At 44.5% G+C, this 19,510-nt stretch overlaps 1 protein-coding gene across 1 annotated transcript in view; it reads right to left on the reverse strand.

The window, feature by feature from the left end:
- The window catches only part of Etv6 (ETS variant 6), a 237,403-nt gene extending 229,628 nt beyond the window's left edge, over window positions 1–7,775 (reverse strand). Inside the window, exon 1 of the mRNA XM_028780996.1 lies at window positions 7,593–7,775. Coding sequence (XP_028636829.1) covers window positions 7,593–7,625 — 33 coding nt within the window. The 5' untranslated portion in view covers window positions 7,626–7,775. The remainder of the gene's footprint in view (window positions 1–7,592) is intronic.
- Window positions 7,776–19,510: the final 11,735 nt, after the last annotated feature.

Below are 19,510 nucleotides of genomic sequence, written 5' to 3' on the forward strand. Positions count from 1 at the left end.
CTGACAGAACTCACACCAGCCCAGCAGGGCAATGTGTCCTTTTTGGGTCATTCAGGAAATGAGGTCGTTTCCCTATGTCTGACTCCCACATACAAAGAGAAAATCCCCCGACAGAGGACATAAATCCTCCGGGAGCCTGTCCTTTCACATCTTCCTTTGGGAGGGTCCCCATAAATCATCCGTCCAGATACAGGAAGCTTGGCCTTTTAAAAATCAACATTGTTTTTATGCCAACCTTTTTCCCTTGGATATCTTTCCAAAATATATTTCATCCTCTCTTCACTTCTTAAATCGAATGACTTAACTTGGAAGTCATAGCCAATGCTATCACCTGCCGATCTGTAGTGCCACACAGGCAGGGGGTTGGGAGGCGGGATATATCTTATAATGGGGACACAATGCTGTCTGAATTCTTGTTTAATTTTTTTATGGCTTCTACAAGTACCTAAAACAGAACACAACACATGATTCTGACTGTGGCTTGGCTACAGTTAGCAACGGGATCTGGACAAGCTGTGAGCCTCAGTTTCTTCGCCACCTCGTGAGACTTCTGGGCCATTCATCCTTAATGTCCTTGAGTCACCGGCACTGTGTCACCTCACACACTGTCTCTGCACCCTTCTCTGGTGCTCCAGCAGGACTCTGTGGTTCTGCTAAGTCTCAACTGAGGGACCTATGCATTTTCCTCCTCTATCTATTAAAGCTGTTTGGATACAAAACTTCGAATACAGTAATACCCAGAGGGTGGGACTCCCCCTTCTCAAAGGAGAAGGGGAGGGAGGACTAGGAGAAGAATCTGTGTGAGGGGTGCTGGGAGGCCGAGGGGTGCTGATATTAAGATGTAAAGTGAATAAATAAATTTTTTAAAAAAGAAAAAAAATGAATACAGAAATAGCTCAAAAGGAGAGATTTTGCTTAGTATACGTAAGATTCTGTGTTTAATAGCCAAAGCCAGGTTTGTGGGTAGAGAGGGTTATCTAAGAAACAAACAGACAAACTAAACACCCCAGAAATTAATGAAGTTGGATGGCCAAATGTCTCTCTTTGTTCAAGTAAATTGGAAAGAACAAGGCCTGGATAGGTGGGCTCATACATGAGAAAAGAAGAAAAACATATTCCTTGGGTAGTGATGAAAAATCATGGAATATCTGCACATATTTCAAATAAATTCCCAGCATTCATGGTGTTCGTGATTTACTGAAGGGGCACTTTATGGGGGGAGGGTGAGACAGTCATAGATTGGGCAAAAAGCTTTTAAAAAGAATAAGGTCATACAGAGGAAAAGGTGGAGTGTTGCCAGTAAAGGGATGCCTGACCCTGAGACTGGGCAGGGTGAGGACGTAACCTCAGATATGCAGCCGCTTAATGATGCAACTGTCAGGCACAGTGGGGAAACTAAGGGAAAGGAAGGATGGGGAAAAAGGTTTCTGAGTAAAAAGCACAGGGTCAAAATGGAGCCATTGAAGACAACACACCACTGTGTTTGTTAAAAACAAAACAAACCAAAAACAAAACAAACAAAAAAACAAAAAACGGATCACCCGGACATTTATCCGGAGGTCACAGGCTAGGAGCGAGCACCTGGCTAGCCCTAATAGGAGCAACATGAGCATAGGAGCATAATGAGGAGCAACAGGCCTGCCTCCAACAGGAACAAGCAGGGGACACATGACCTCGGCCAGCTCCATCCCTGCCTCTCGCCTTCGCTATGGTGATGACCCATCGACCCATCCCTCTGAGTTTCCTAATCTGCTTCCTGAAGACAGTTAGAGCTCGAAACAGTCACTGGGAACTGCAGACCCGTGATCTAGTGTCTCAGCCTTGTACTGCCACCAGGCATACAAGCCGAAAGATCTGAGGCAGACCATCACTTAACCTCTCTGGCTTTAGTTTCTAGGTTTGTAAAACCAGGAGGAAAACTGCCTCCAGGATAGACTGAAGAGGGAATGAGGTCATTACGCTTAACACATCAGGACAACTCTCATTAGTATGCAACCGGCGATGGTGGTGATGGTGAAGGAGGCCTCCAGGCAAAGAGGAGGAGGAAGAAGGAACAGGAGAAATCCCTACAGAGTTGTATACCTGAGCTGGCTGTCTCAGGAGAGACCAACACTAAAACAGCAATGAAGCACTTCTAATTACAGAGAATTTATAAAGTTCTCAAAATTTTTGCAAGGGTTCTGAGGTTTTCCTAGGCACAGACCATAGGACTCCATGCAGTTAGCTCAATCAACACCGGGCGTCCCTACTTAACACAGTAAGGCCTTCTTCCGTATGACAAAAAGGACTGCAAATCCCTGGGACCAGACCAGGCTGTACTGCATATTTTCACTGTCAAAGATGAAAGGGTTACCCACAGAATTAACAGGGCGAATGATAGATTTGTTGTAATATTTCAACACCAAAGGGCCGGTTTCGAGCACATGGTTGTACTCATTCCTACGCAATGGACGGTATGGAACACAAGTTACTCCTGGCTATTCATGGGGGCTCATTCTGAGATGTCCCAATAAATGCCATTTTATTAGTCTGGTTCCTGAATGTACAGAAAAATCAATAAAATGTGTTTGCCTTATTTAATAGGCTATAATTCTAACTTCTCCCCTAATTTAGTCTAGCCTTTCTCTCCCCCAAATACTAGGTCTGGCAACAAACAATCCTCAAGCCGCGCTCCCATTGGCGTGGGAACACTGAAGAAAATCACACTCTATTCAATAAATGCCCAGATATTGCATCCTCAAGTCTATCGGAACATTACAGCAATGCTGGACTCCGCCTGAGACCAAGTCATGATGTCTTTCTAAAGTAATATTCACAGAAAAAAAGTATGTCCCACCTTATGCCCAGCAGGCTAAGGGTCTTCCTGCGGTATAGACTCCCCCAGCTGGGGGAACCACACCAAAGGCCAACCTTTGAAAGCCAGTAATAAAATGAAATTAGATCAACAAGTAACAAGTAAGCTGCCCCTCCCCCTGCCCGTCTCAGTGTGTTTGAGAACATGTCTTAGTTCTGTGTCGGCTGTTCACCAGCTAAGGTATCTCCTCCCACTCCCGCAGCGCGCCCTCCCACCCCTTTACCTACTCTTCCCTCCCAAACTCTAGAATCAGCTTTCAGTATTCTTAAAGAGAGTGCTACTACACATAAGTGAAGGTCTGCCTGGCCTCACCCATGGAGGTGACAAGGTGACAAGAGGTGACAGTGACCTGATGGCAGGTAGCAGTGCGTTCAGCCAACGGTGGAACTGCCAGGCTCTCACAGGCCACCATACCAGGTATCTCTGCAAAGTATGGTGCAAATACCAGAAGCAGCAGCCCCTTCTTCCCTCATCCCTCCCTCCTACCACTTCCTCCCCTCACACCTGACTAGACCCTTGCAGCCCACTGTTCCCACACACCTCATCTTCCACAGCACATAGCTCTGTGCCCTCGGACCAGCTGGCTTGTGATTAAAATGGACCACACTAGGAAGTGCCAGAGAGCATAGCCTATTGTATCAGATTTCCCCAGCCTTTTATAGACACACCATGAACCTTGAGAATGTGATGTAGCTGCCTGAGACCCTGTGGGCCTGTGTGCTAACGGGGTTCAGTCATCTATGGGCTAAAGTCACCACTTAGCTCTCAGAAGCCAACTCTTTAAACATGGAGGGGTGTGGGTCAGGATCTGGCTGAGATCTCTCAATTCTGACTTAATTCTAAACATCTAAAAAGTTCCCAGATGCTACTGTCAGAGAAATGGGGAACCCTCCAAGCTGAGTCCTTATAGGAGCCCACAGCCTTTTTGTTTGCTTACTAAATTCCTCTTTTTAAATTTTTGGTTTTTTTAAGACAAGGTCTCCTGTAGCCCAGGCTGGCCTCTAGCTCACTATGTAGCCAAGACTGACCCTGAACTCCTGATCCTCCTTCCCAATGTGAAGGCAATTACAGGTTTACACCACTGTCACCTCGATTCCTTTCTTTTGCTTAGACACAGAAGCGGTTTCTGAGATTATGGAGATCATCATATTTCCTTTTAATTACTGGACAGACACCAGGAAGAGCTCTGGAGCTTTCTTATTAAATGAGGTGATGCATGGGCAGAGAAGAAAGGGCACTCACCTCCTCCGTACCTCACGTGGAGTCAGCAAACATGACAGAAATGTGTCTGCGCCAGCTGCCAGGTGAGAAGCCATGGCACCAAGATCACCCTCGCTAACCCGAAGAAATATGAGACATTGAGACAGTCTTCATAAGACATTTTTTGAAATGAGAATGCCATCCTATTATAAATGTGAGCTGATAAGGAAAACAGAAAAAGAAGGGTCAGGAGCATCGCACCACTAGCTTTGGTGTGTCGGATCACATCAGCCAACAGAAGCTCTCTCCGTCTGTGCCAAGCCTTGCAAAAGGCCTGTGTCCGCTGGGCCACAACCACTTTCCGCTCTAACTTGGCTGAATCTAAAACTGCACAGGCTACTTGAAGGTGAAGGCTGAGGGTGGAAAAACCAACCCATTTTGCCTTTGTCCTGTGACAAGACCGATCTTCTGGGGAAAACACAAAACAAAACGAAAAATATCTGACTTCTTATAGAGAGTTGGTCAACCAACCCCAACCGGTGAGGAACAGGGCAGAAGGTCACAGTACTCACAGAGAGGCTACTACAGAGAACTAACAAGGCTCCATGTTACTCTGGATGACCCCAGCCTAGCAGGGGGAGCTTCTCTTCTATGGTAAAAGAGTATCATACAAGGCTCTTCCCTGCTCTCCTGTCTGACACCTTACACTCAAATGATCTTTACATGGGTATCACTGATAGACCAATTCAGAAACTTTCACCTTGGAAACTCCACCCTGGTTTGACTCTGGTCTTTCCTAGCAGAACAGACAAGGGCTCAAAAGTAAACAAAGTACTTCCCCCCTGTGGCTGCCTCTGGCCAGGCTCCTGTGGCTGCCTCTGGCCAGGCTCCTGTGGCCTCCATCTCACCAGCTGCTGAGGAATTTACTGCAGCTGACCAGCTGTTTGTGCTGCAGGAGAACAGACAGGGAAGGTCTCAGGAGGAGTGGGAGAAATCTCTCCTCAAAGGCAGCCTTCCTTCCTTCGTGCCTTTAGCACAAAACTGCATCAGCTCATCCTTCAGAGACTCGCTTGCATGCTCCACCCCAAGGAAAAGTTTATCCCCTACTGGACTCAAGTAAAGTCCCCTAGCAGCAAGCAACTTGTTTGGGACTTGCTAGTAAACATTTTTTTCCTCACTGCATCATGGTGCCATAGCCCAAGGACTAAATGAAGCACACATCACTGAAACATTTTCAGATGACCTGAACTAATCCTAGTCCTTGATCTCCCTGGTTTATTATGGAACAGGATAAACTCAAGAAACTCCACAGAGAGAATCTTCATGCACACACGCACCTAAAAACACCCACGGCCTAGGCAAACAGTCACAGACTGGCTCCACCGATAACAAAACAACAACAACAAAAAAAGTTACTCCAATAGGTGGGGAAGAATAATAAACATATGTGGAAGACAATTTACACGCTGATAAAATAAAAAATAAAGGAGGAACCCAGAAAGCAGGGAAGGGCTGGGTTACTGTAAAGAGCAGCGATCAGCAAGCCCATATAATACACGGTTCTGAGTCCCATTCCCAGGACCAAAGTTAAAAAGAAAAAGAAAAGAAAAACATAAACAACCTAAGACAACAAGGAAAAAAAAATGATGCTTCGGCTTGCATACCACTTCCCTATCACACTTGAGGATGTGTTCTGATGGGGTTTGTCTCCTTAACATGAGTTAGCCCTTCTTTCCATTAGGATGCAGAGAAACAAGCAGTTGACAGAGACACTCCTGTTTCCAGCATCTATCGTGAGCCCATCAAACAGCAGGAATGCAGTCAGTTTAGAAGACATAGGCAACATCACAGGATAGACCACATTGTGCTGTTTGCAATTTGAAGCTGTTGTGCTCCAGTTGGTCCAGACTTTTTCTGCTGTCAGGTTTATTGCCACTGAGACAAACACAATTTACTGATCTAATACCCTATTATTTAGTTACCTCTGTTTTTGTTATGAAGTGTGAAGTAAATTAGATTATCTATACGACAAGATTTTTTTTTCCCTGAACTCAGATGAAGAATCTAATTTATATTGCAAAGGAAAAAGTATCAAAGGAAAAAGAATCGCGCGGTATCCTAAATTCTTCAGTGAAGCACTCACCGCTCCAAAGCCTACCCCTGATACAAACACAAAAGACCAAAAAGTTCCTCTGGGCTCTTCTGTGAGGCACAAAACAAAGACACCAATGCACCTTCGATGTCCCCATCAGCCTGACTTCAAACCCATGACCATTATTCCTGATAAGAAACACTAAAGTCTGATTCTAATTATGAAAAACTAGTAAACCAGTGACAAAATACCTTTCCCTCCCATAGATCCTAGACGGAAAGCTGTTACCTCCCCAAAGAAGAAAACAGGCTAGCTGCCCATTGTTTCTGCAACATCCGTGCAAAGGGCACATATTAAACAGGCCAAACCATTAGAAAACTTAAGAAACTTCAGCCTTGCACAGAGAGTGGAAAGCTTGCCTCCTGGTGACTGGCAGAACCTTGAAATAAATGCAGCATGGGAAAAATAACTGGGGAAGACAGACAAATCATCCTGCCTCCCAATGGTGGCAAACTTCACAACAACTTTTTAAAAGCAACAAACTACAGCACCACAGCCTTATATAGACAGACTGTGTATACACATGCACACGCGACTACCTGGAAGGCAACGGCTGTTTGCAAATATCCCTCCTGAACTTAGAACAGGCCAGGGATCTCTGAGATTGCAGCTTTTCAACACCAGCTTGGACTGTCAGAGAAGGTCATTTTGCCTAGCCACTTCTTTTCCAACCCTGCATCACAGGAGTTTTCTACTTCCAGATTGCTCAACTTTCATATGCACTAGAGTAAAACAACTATTCAGCAACTTTATTCACCTTGGTTTAATTTTTTTTTTCATTGTGCAATGGCCAGGAAAAGCTGACACCAAAACTGTCTTAGGACTTGCAATCACAATGAAAAGAGAAGAGAGGGTAAAATTCTTGTGTGATAGGACGGAGGGGGGGGGGAAGGAGGGAGGGAGGGAGGGGGAGAGAGAGAGAGAGAAAGAGAGAGAGAGAGACCGAGACCATCCTAGTGGGGCCCCTAGAACTTTTTCCCTAGGGAGACCACCCCCTCGGGAACAAAAGTTACAATTCAGTCTCATGTTAGGCGTAGGAATAAGAAGAAGGGGTTTTTCTTTTTCCTTTCTTATTTTTAAGCGCACTAATTACGGAGGTGCTCTACAGATCTGAAGACAACCCGGGTTCCTCCTACCAATTGAGAGCGGCATTACATTGTCAAAAAGAAAGGGATTAGGGTGGGGGGCCCAGGAGCCCAGGAGGAGCTCGGCGGGAGAGGGGTGTAGCAAGGTTACACTAAAGGGTACAGCCGCTGCCGCGAACTGCATCTCCTTTCCCTCGCGCCCCAAATAATTCCCCACGAGCCTAGCAACTGCACCAGCAGCCTCGGGGCAAGGGGGTTCCGATCGCCCAGGGTGGGGGAAGAAGGGGAATCCGATCGTTACCTTAATGCTACACTGAGCAGGAGTCTCAGACATGTCTCACAGCGAAAGGGATCAGGAAGTTCTCAGTTTTTTTCCACTTTCCTTTCCTCTCCCCAACCCAGAAACACTCGGCGGGGCAGCGGGACGCGGTCATTTAAGAAGTTTCTTGCAGCATCGCCGGCGGCGGCCGCCCGAGGGGGAGGGGGGCTCTTCCGAAGGCGCGGATCGGGCGCGAGGTGCGGGGGCGTGGGAGCCGGCGAGCTCGGCGTGGGGTGTGCGGGTCGCGGCGCTGCGACCCGGGCGCAGCCGGCCGGCCTCGCGTGTCTCCTCCCACTCGCGGCCGGCGCGCCCGCCCCCGCCCGCCCTCCCGCGGAGATTTCTCTCTCTCTCTCCCTCCCTCCTTCCCTCCCTCCCTCTCTCTCTCTCTCTCTCTCTCTCTCTCTCTCGAATGTTTTCCTTCCTGGAAGAGAGAAACTGAAAGGCAGAACTGAGAAAGCTCTCTGCTCATTGATCTTGAGAGTTTCAGGGCAGAAACTGACGTGAATTCCCAGCACCCGGCTCTGCCTCTTAAAGGAGCCACCAGGAAATAAAAGCTCGGGTTACCGCGGGCCGCGGAGAAATCAAAAGGCGTGCGGGGGAGGGGCGCGGGATGCCCACCAGGCGGCCCCGAGGCGGAGGACGCCTTCGGGGAACCTTGCAGCTTGGCCCCAGGACCAGCAAGCCTGGTTCATCTCTCTCCCGCCTCCCCAGGGCTACGCCTCCGGAGGACCAGGGCCACGCACAGTAGGGGCTTTTCTGTGCGCTCCCCGAGGCGCAGATGCAGCCCGGGGACCGCGGTCTAGGAAGGGGTTTTCCGGGAAGGACGCGGCGCCGCAGGAGGAAGCGAGACAATGGCCTTTGTTCTGCGCAGCGACCGCGGCCGCTTTAAGAGAATCCACCAGGAAATGGGAGCTCGGGTTACAGGCTGCGCACGGGGAAGTGCAAGGCGCGACGCCGGAGACAAAGCCGCGCGGCCGCGCTCCGGCCCAGGGACGCGGCGAGCGGGGGCTCCCCGCGACGGGGGCGCCCCACGGCCTGACCTCCCGCCTTCCCCGATTCGAAATCCCCCGGCCATTTAAAGCCACAGCGGCCGCTACCAACCGACGTAGGTGACTGGACTACAAAGTTGACAGGGCGCGTTCCAGCAGATCTTAGCCCTCCCCTGGGCCGCTGCTCCGGCTCGGTCATTGGCGGAGGGGACAGCCCTGGGTCCTGCAGAGGAGGGGCTGCCAGAATCCAGGGGCTGAGGCGCTAGCCTTGAGCACCAGCGTTCGGATCACTCTATTTTTATTGCTATTTATAATCCCTTAAAATGTCCACTGCAGAAGATGGTGTTTAAATTCTAACCCGCTAGTATATACAGGGTTTAGTGTGTGGATATATAACGAAGAGCTTAATGCACTTCCATTTTGTCTTTTGACGGTAAAATAAACATAAATGATTGTGTGTATAAATGCATTATATTCATGTCCCCTGCTGAGGAGTTTCCAGATCCACCCCTGTGTTCCCACTAGTTTCTTAAGGAGGAGGCGCGAGGAGCAGTATTGTTTTGAAGTAAAGTCTTCCAGTGTAACCCTGACTGGCCTGGAACTAGGAAACCTGTCTGCCTCTGTATTTTTTTTTCCCCTGCACGCTTTCAGCGTCATAAAAACGTGCTCAGACTTCCACAAACAGTACTAATGTGCATACATTCATCAGAACACTCTAAAGGAAATTTGCGAAGAGTCCCGTTTTTGGAGGGAACCTCCAGATACCACAACCAGTTTTATGATTTAGTAGTCATATTCACCAAAAGAACTTAGTCTTGTGTACAATAGCTCCCAACCCAGCTACATTTACCCATTCTTATCCCCCACAAGTACTCACCTTTGCCCCCGAGTGTTTGTAGTGTTTTGTTGTTGTTGTTGTTGCTTCTTATTAGGAATTTTCGTTGGGTTTAGGTGGTTTTGATCGTTTTGAGACAGGGTCTCACAAAGTAGATGAGACTAGCCTTGAAGCCCTACCCATCTGCCTCCCAGTGCTGGGGTTAAAGACCTGTACTACCACGCCCAGCCAGTTGATTTTAGATTTTCTTTCTTTTTTTCTTTGTTTTTTTTTTGGGGGGTTTTTGTTTGGTTGGTTGGTTTTGGTTTTTGGGTTTTTTTTGTTTTGTTTTGTTTTGTTTTTTTCCGAGACAGGGTTTCTCCGTGTAGTCCTGGCTGTCCTGGAACTCACTCTGTAGACCAGGATGGCCTCGAACTCAGAAATCCGCCTGCCTCTGCCTCCCAAGTGCTGGGATTAAAGGTGTGTGCCACCACCGCCCTGCGGTTTTAGATTTTCTTGAGTTTGTAGTCCAGGTTGACCTTGACTTGAAGAAGAGTATTAACCCCGGAACCTTTGATTCTGCCTCCACTTTGCAAGTATTGGAATGACAAGCCTAGGTCACTATGCACTTGCTGTTTAGGGGGAGGGAATGCTTAAGCATCCATTTGTTAGTTTGTTTACAGCCCTGGAGGTTGAACCTAGGCCTCATCTGTTTTTGTCTAGTGCTCTCCCACTGAGCTCCATTCCCAGCTAAACACTTTTTGGTTTTCCTTTGCTTCTCTTAACTGAAGTTTGAAGACACTGGATCTGATGGGCTTTTGCTGCTAGGCACCCTTACATCACTCATCTAACTGGAGGGTCTCCAATAACTTCTCAGTACCTATGAAATGGGAAGGGGTAGCACCTAAGGAATAAGATTTTCATAAATATGACGATGTTCACAGTGGTCTTTTCTTTATCTGTGTAGGATATATACCAAGAGGCCTGATGCATACCTGAAGCTAGATACTACACACACACAAATTTTATATATATATATATATATACACATACACACACACACACACACACACACACACATATATATATATATACATATATATATATATATATATATATATATATATATATATCACTGTAAGGGACTAACCATAATTAGTAATAAACCAGAACAATTATACTATAATAAGCACTAATAAAACATACTACCGTGTCTGAAAATGTCCATGTCCATGGCTGCCTGTGGGTAACTGGAGCTGGGGAAAGCGAGCCTGTGGGTATGAGGGACCTCTCTACCAAGAGTTTCTTTAGGATAACCGTCCATATTGCATGTGCTAATTTGTATGAGCTCTGATGATTGCCTAACTGTGTTGACTTCCAGCTTCCATTCCTGACATGTCTTGACCTTCTCCTGGTGATTCACAGAGGTGGCAGTCTGACGTAAAATGTCTAGGGTTGGTTCCCAAGCCAAGTACACAGTAGCAGCTAGACCCAAAGCTGCGTTTAACCCACAGGCGACTGGCTCTGCAAAGGCCTTTGGGTAAATACTTTCAGCTTTATGGGCTGAAAGGCAAAATTGAAGACTTTGTTTAAATTTCTGTATAATAAGAGGACAGGAAAGTCCACATATTTTGAAGAGTATTTTTTTTAGTTCAGGTCTGTTAACGAAAGGAATGGAGTTCTCTTTGTGGGAAATAAGTTTTATTGACCTGAGGTTCAAAGTAAGTTCTGTTCATTCTTATAGCCCAGCCTAGATTCTAATCTACACCACAAAGAAGGACCCAGAGCTCCTGGTCCTCCAGCCTTCCCCTCCTGAGTGATGGGATAACTGGCATTCATCACTGTGTCTGCCTCATGTAATGCTGCCTTTCAATGGAATTACACAGACTCAGTTTGGAAGTGTCTCTCCAGCCATTTAGGTACCGTGACACATTCGTGGGAACCCACAGGTGAATGCTTTTACTTGGGTTTCAGTCCTTTGAAGTCATTTTAAAAATTCTATTAGAACTCAACATAATCTCACAACAGCTCCCCTGAGCAGGCAGATTAGCCACATTCAGTTGAAATTAGACGGACACTCAGTGGCAGGCAAATGGATTTTAAATCTGGAAATATCCTTTCCACTGACATGTTTTAAAAACCCTCTTGGGACTGTAGTTTGAGCTCAGAAAAATACACAGGCTACAAACCCATGTTTGGAATGTTTTAACTGTTGACAGCATGGGGGGGAGGCGTGAGAAGCGGCTCATTATTGTTTGTCGTGGAAGTGATGTTGGTCGCACCAAAATGACTTGACTTCAGTATACGTTTTGCTTATAAGCTCTCTTTACTTTGCAGTTTTAGGTTGAATTCATGACAAAACATTTTCAGGGTTGTAGCAGAAGCAAATCTCCAAAGACCTTCATTGTCCAGGACCAGCCCATGTGAGGAACCCATTTCATTCATCCTTTCCATGTGACATGGATTTCCTGTCTCTGGACCTCCCTGTTTCCTGGCTTCTTTTGGTTACATTGGACATTTTCATATTTCCGTTCACCGTCTAGGTTGTCAACCTTCCTAATGCTATGACTCTTTCATACAGTTCCTCGTATTGTGGTGATTCCCAACCATAAATCGATTCCATTGCTACTTCATAACTGTGATTTTGCTACTATTATGTAAATATCTGCTGTGCAGGAAATGTGATATGCAACCCCCCCAAAGGGCTCACAGCCCTCAGGCTGAGAAGCATTGCTCTAGATTTTCTGTCCAGGTTTTATTATGTTACACAGAACAATTGCTCTGGAAATCTCAATTTACATCTTTATAAAATCTTTAGTTCTTATTACAATATGTGTGTGTGAATGTGGCCACACACATGCTCCAGTGTGTACGTGGAGGCCAGAGGACAGCTTCGCAGAATCAGTTCTCTCCTCCCTTCGCTCATTTAGATCCCAGTACCAAACTCAGGTCTCCAGATTTTCAAGGAAAGTGACTTTACCTGCCGCCCTCCATTTACATTTTAATTTTTACCGTCTATCTTCAGATAAAGTAACTGTGGCTTGATGTGGCGATTTCAACCTTTAATCCCATCATTGGAAGACAAGGGAAGGCCAATCTTTATGAGTTCAATGCCAGCCCCATCTACATAGAGAGTTCCAGCATAGAGTTCCAGGTCAGGACAACAAAGTGAAACACTGTCTCAAAACAAAAGCAAGCAAACAAACGAAAGTGATGTTACTCTATTAAGAACATACACATAAAAATTAATAATTGCATAATTCCTTCTATCCATCTCCTATCCTCTGTGATACTGTAGTCTTATATTTTGCTTCTCTGGTTATAAAATGTACCGTACATTTTGATGTGTGAAAATGTGTAACAATTACATATGATGATTATGTGAGACTATGTCTTTCTTTAACTTGTACGAATATTTCTCTTTTCTACTTTTTTGAGTATTGTTTCGTGCAGATCTGGCTTTCTGTCTCACTCCACTTCCCTTTGGCACCACGCATTTCTTCAGTGTCTGTTGGTGATGAAGTCCGTCAGCTTTGGTCTATATGAGTTTTTGTTTACTTCCTGTTAATTTTTGAAGGATATCTTCACTGTACATAAACATGTAATTGATTGTTCATTTTTCCTTTAGCTTTCCTTTTTATATTACCTTTTTCATAGGTATGGGTGCTTTGCCTGTATGTAAGTCTGTGCATGAGGCACCTGCAGTGCCTATTGAGGCTAGAAGAGAGTATTGGATTCCCTAAGTCTGGAGTTATAGACCCTTGTGAGACACCAAGTGGATCCTGGGAATTGAACCCAAGTCTTCTGGAAGAGCAGTCGGTGCTCAAGACCACTGAGCCACCTCTCCAGACTCCTTCTTGGCAACTCAAAGTGCTGTTCTTCTCCTGTCTCCTATTTTCCCCTGAGCAAGTGTATTTTTGTGTTTCTCGTCCTCAGTTCCCAGCCTCAGCTACACTGATCCTCCCCTTCTACCCTACTCCTGTTTCTTTTCTTCCTTCATGTCCATGTGTTCCCCACCCCCATCATTCCATACTTCCTATTTTTCAACCCTCTCTTAGTTTCCTTTCTAGATTGATTTTAGTAATTTTCCATGTTCATATTAATTTATATATTTTACAGGCTGGGATTCCCATATGAGAGAGAACATGTAGTTTTGTGTTTCTGAGTTCGGGTCACCTGGTTTAATATTGTACTTGCCAGATTTATCCATTTACCTGAAATCTTATTATTTAATTTTTAAATAAATATCCACTGTATACAGGCTAGAAAGATGGTTTGAAGGTTAGGGAACCCGGATTCAATTCCCAGCACCCACATGGCAAATTCATAACTGTAACTTCAGATACAGGGAATTCAACACCCATGGGCATTACACATGCATATGATACAGTTACAAACATACAGGCAGAAAAACACTCACATACAAACAGATAAATAGTGAACAACTATTTATCTAAAAAAGCCAATCCCATTGCATATATGTATCACGTTTTTACTGTGCATCTGTCTATTATTGGTGGACATCTAAGTTGGTCCCATTTTCTTTCTTTCATGAGTACAGCAGAAATAAATACTACTTTGGTAAAAATAGACTTAATAGTTTGTATTTGGCACACAGTAAGTGGTATGTTATTTTCTGAAGCTGCTCTAAAGATCTCTTCTTTAAATTTGGTTCCAAATTCTGGCTATGATGTAGTTGTCTTCGCAGTATTCTGACGGATGCCTGCTGCAGCTCATTGAACTGTAGGTTAATAATTTACTATTCATTTTAGAAATTTCTCACTTATTATCTCTTTGAATACTTTATCTGTCCATCTTCTTTTTTTTTTTTTTTTGGTTTTTCGAGACAGGGTTTCTCTGTGTAGCCCTGGCTGTCCTAGAACTCACTCGGTAGACCAGGCTGACCTTGAACTCAGAAATCTGCCTGCCTCTGCCTCCCAAGTGCTGGGATTAAAGGCGTGCGCCACCACTGCCTGGTGTATCTGCCCATTTTCTCTATCCTCTTCTTTTATTACGTTGATGATAGAACCTTTGGAATACATGATATCATTCTACAAATCTCAAATACTCCGTTTTGTTTATCTGTAACTAGAATTGTAGTTAGGGATGGTTGTGAACCACCATATAAGAATTGGGAATTGAACACTGATCTTCTGGAAGATCATAATGTGGTCCTAACCACTGGACCATCTCTCCAGCCCCTCCTTTTGCATTTTTTTTGTCATAGTTATAGGATTTTGGCTAGCTCTTAGTTAACTTCTACTGATGATTTTCTTTCTTGACCTGTGAGTCCCATTTTTTCATTTTGTGTATATGTGCAGATATTTTTCTGGACTCTATGGAAGCTATTTTATCTGAAAGTATATTAGAGAATCAACTAAATATTCTCCTCTCCCTGTAAATAAATGGATACCCATTTCTATCAGGCCAAGCTGAGTGAACATGACCTGAGGTAGAGCTGGGTTTCAGTTTCTATACAATGTCAGTTCCATCTAGTTCACCATCAGTGCCTTCAATTATTTGGAAGCCATGACGGGAACTTTTTCTATAAATGAAAGATTATCTTAGAGCTATTGTGAGCTTTCTGCCCTGTCAATATCTTCCTTATCCTCCTGTCTTAGAGAAGTGTTTCCCTTCTCTCCTTTTCTTAACCCTTCCTACCAGTTTTCTTAAATGGAGGCATTCCATGGGAATTACCCTCTCAGTCCTCCTGTTTCTGTAGAGACATTAACTCAAAGTCAGTGCATCCAGTGGTTTCTCTCAGCTCTTCACTGCCCTTTGTATTTGTGGTCCTACTCTGGTAGTTAGTGAAAACCTGTCAAAGCGAGCTGTTGAGGTAGTAGGGCTTTGCTCTCTGCTTACAGCTTGTATAACTGACTTTTCAGTTGCCAGGATAAAATGCCAAAAGCAACTTGGAGTGGGGGGAGATGTTCATTTTAGCTCACAGTTCAAGAGGAATGTAGTCTGTCCCGGTGGGAAAGGCATGGCGGGAGGAGCATAAAGCTGTTCTGGTGATCAGAAAGTACAGCGTCCACTTTGATCTATCTGCACACAGGAAGCTGAGGTCAGGGGCAGCGAGTCAGGTACATACTTTTTCCAGTAAGACTGCTGCTTTCAAATTATACCATAGAGCCATAGTAGCAAAAACAGCATGGTACTGGCACAAAAACAGACACATTAATCAGAGTTGAGGACACAGACATAAGCCCACATACCAACACGCACCTGTTTTGTTTGTTTTGTTTTGTTTTGTTTTGTTTTGGACAAAGATGCCCAAAAAAATACACACTGGAGAAAACGCAGTATCTTTAACAAATAGGACTGGGAAAACTAGTTCTGATAAGTAAAAGTATGAAACTCAGTTCTTCTCTCTTGCCCCGCACACAAAGATCTCACTGTTTGTCTTGGAACTCTGAAATGCCTCGAAGAAGGAACTGGCTGATAAAGACTTTCTAAGTAAGACCCAGGTTACCCAGGAAATAGAACTAACAATCAACAAGTAGAAACCTCATGAATTTAAAAAGCCTGATGTATTGGAAGTAAACTACAAATCAAGACCATAGATCATAGACCAGGAAAAATAATTTTTGCCATCTATACATCTGACAGATGATTGGTGTCTAGAATATACAAGAATAAGACAAAACAGAACAACCAACCCAAACAACAAGAATACAAACAAACAAAAACCACAGTCGATAGGTGTGCTGTGGCACTGAACAGCAAGTTCCCAGAAGAAATCCACATGGCTAAGGAAGATTTTTAAAAGTGTTCACCATTCCAGCTATCACACAAATGCAAATTAAAAACGACTTTGAAAAATTCACTTTCCCTGTCAGAATGGCTAAGATTAAGAAAACAAATGATAGTGCCAGATGTGAGATGCTTCCTTTCAAGTCAAGAGTATCCTAGAGACACTCCATAGAGACTATTACCATTGTTCTTAGTTACACACAGGACCTTGATGATATGACCCTATTGCCGGAGGCCCCACACAGTTTGATTACAAGACATGGAGAAATAAAGTTGGTACTTAACCAGGAAGGAATTTTGTCCCTGCTGGCTAGCTCTCATAGTAACAAAAGGTGCTATGTAGGTTGCTGGGGGTGGGCAGAGTCATCAACCCTCTTACTCAGCTATGAACCCTTAAAAAAAGATATCGATATGGGTGTAGTAGTGGCACAGATGTTACAGGGGTAACCAAGTACTTTCTTATTTAAGGCTTGTTACTCAGAAGGAAACCCATGCCTGGCTTTGTAAATCAGGAAAAAAAACTATGGTGGAGGAAGCTCATAGGCCCCAGGAGTAAACTTACTAGCATTAGTTCCTAAACGGACATAGTATCAAACTGTCCTCTAAATTCTTATCTCTATACGCATAGATTAGTGCAACTCTCGGACCTTATTTTTAAAAATTGCTTTGTGTAAGGGATGGCAAGTAATAAAGAAATTCACAGAGATATGGCTGTAGAGAACTCAGCTGAGAATAGGACATATATATCACACTGTTCTCTTCCAGACTCAGGGACCATCTCAGAAGGGTAGAGAAACAGTAACTGGCAGAGGTTGGAGAGGACCAGTGTCTTCTGGAAATGACAGGACAAATACTCACTTGAACTCACAGCAGCTGTGCTTGTCTGAACAAGATCAGGCCACTCAACATTCTAGGACTAAGTGGGGAAGGCTTCACGAGCCTCTTCCCCATCTGAAGAGCTACTGATGACAGCTGGTGACTTCTGCAGAGAAACAGTTTTCTTTTAAGGTGTGGCTCCTGGTCGGTTGGCCATGCTTCAGTGGATAGCTCCATACCCATGAATATATTTGTAGCACAAATTATTGGACTCAATAGGAAGAAAAAGGAGGAGGAAGAGGAAGAAGAAGAGGAGGAAGAAGAAGAAGGGGAAGAGAACAAGAAGATACGAAGTCAGGAGGAGATAAAAAGATGGTTTTGAGAAGAATCAGGGGGAGAATTAGGAGTGAAAGTGATTAAAAATACATTGCATGTCGTGCTGACTAGATTTATGTCAACTGGACACAAGCCAGAGTCACTCAAGAGGAAGGAGACTCAACTGAGAAAATGCCTCCATAAGATTGACCTGTAAGCAAGCCTGTAGAGAGACTGTTCCCATCCTTTGGCTCACGACCCCTTGGGGGCATGGAGACTGTGTCAAATAACTGTTTTACACGGGTCACATATCACATATCCTGCATATCAGGTATTTACATTCTGATTCATAACAGTAGCAAAATTGCAGTTATGAAGTAGCAATGAAAATGATTTTACGGTTGGGGGTCACCACACCATGAAGCACTGTATCAAAGGGTCACAGCATTAGGAAGGTTGAGAGCCACTGCTCTAGGACATGACATTTCTTAATTAGTGACTGATGGGGGAGGGTCAATCCTGATTCTGTGTGGGGCCATCTCTGGGTTGGTGGTCCTGGATGGGATCTCTAAGGAAGCAGGCTGAGCAAGCCTTGATGGGCATGTAGTAAGCATCAGCCCTCCATGGCCTCTGCATCAGCCCCTTCCAGGCTCCTGTTTAAGTTCCTGTCTTGACTTTCTTCAACAATGAACAGTGATGTGGGAGCGTGAACCAAATAAACCCTTTCCTCTCCAAGTTAATTCTGTCCTGGTGTTTCATCACGGCAAAAAGTAACCCTAAGACATATGTATAAAATTCTCAAAGAATTGATAACAATTATTATATTTAAAACATCAAAGCCCACCCTAGTGACATACTTCCTCTAGCAAGGCTTTAATTCCCAAATATTTCATGACTTTCCCCTCTAGTGGCACTAGCTGGGGACCAAGTGTTCAAATAAATGAACCTGTGAGGGACGTTTCTAATGCAAAGCACCACACACAGCTGCACGGTAGGTGAGCCCACACACTGCCATTAAAACTTGCTCAGATGGGACTGGTCCCATGTAGGAGTGCCTTCTCCCCAATCAGAGTCATACAGTGGGCCGAGTGCAGGTCTCTCCACAGAAGAACTGACATTTTCAGTAAGTCGGTTTACTATGTTTCGTTGTGAACGTGTTTCTCTTGCGGTTATTTTTAAAAAGCTATAGATATGTAGATTATCTTGTTCGTTCTATGTGTTAGGAAGTAGGAAGTAGATTGTAGTCTCTTTTGACTTTCCACGAACACACGGGAAGAGAAGATGGCCTGCCCAATCTCCAGCCTTCAAAACAGAGTTGGGAAGGGCAAAGAGCAGTGAGAAAATATAGCAGATATGTAGATGGGTAAAACCAGGCATGTATCTATGACATGAGAACAGAAGCGGAACTCTTTATGGGAACACAGAGGACTCATGAGAAGAGGGCGAAGACAAGTGGAAATATGGGGGTGGATGGGTTCAACACTCAATGTAAGTGTGTGAAAGTGTCCTTATGAAAACACCATGAATATAGTTGGAAAACGATTTTAAAGAATGCATAGTGGTGACTATGTTAAGCACTTACATCTAGTATTGTAATGCAACGTGTACTTGAAAGATGAAAGCTGTAAGATTTCAAGCATAAACCACAGTAATGAACACAATCTACATTCCTAGGCCAAAGCAGAAAATTCCTCAATGTTTTTTTCCTTTGCTCTACCCTCCCTGCTCTGTCTTTCTTCTTCTGAGGCAAGGCCTCACTCCGTAGCCCAAACTACTCTCAAACCTGTGACAGTTCTCTTGCTTCATCCTTTCAAAAACTGGGATTACAGATAGGAGACACCACACCCTGCTAGGCATGTGTCTTTAAGAAAGGAAAATGACAGTTGAAATAGGGATTTTTAAACTATTAACAGTCAGTGCCCTAAACTATAGGCGTGTTTGTGTGTGTGTTTATGTGTTGTGTCTAGCCTGACTTCAAGCTTTGAAATGTAGTACAGTCAGTTAGGGAGAGATTGGGGATGGAAAGTGCATGAAATAAAAAACAAACTAGAATTCAAATGCACTAACTAGAGCCCAGGAGTGTAAACTGCAGTCCACGTCCATCTTCACAGCCTGGATGCCCCAAAGAAACTGAGCTCTTCTGTTATGGAAGTAAACACACACACACACACACACACACACACACACACACACACACACACACACACACACAC

The sequence above is a fragment of the Grammomys surdaster genome, unplaced genomic scaffold (genome assembly GCF_004785775.1).
Source record: "Grammomys surdaster isolate TR1022 unplaced genomic scaffold, NIH_TR_1.0 373, whole genome shotgun sequence".
Taxonomy (NCBI): Eukaryota; Metazoa; Chordata; class Mammalia; order Rodentia; family Muridae; genus Grammomys; species Grammomys surdaster.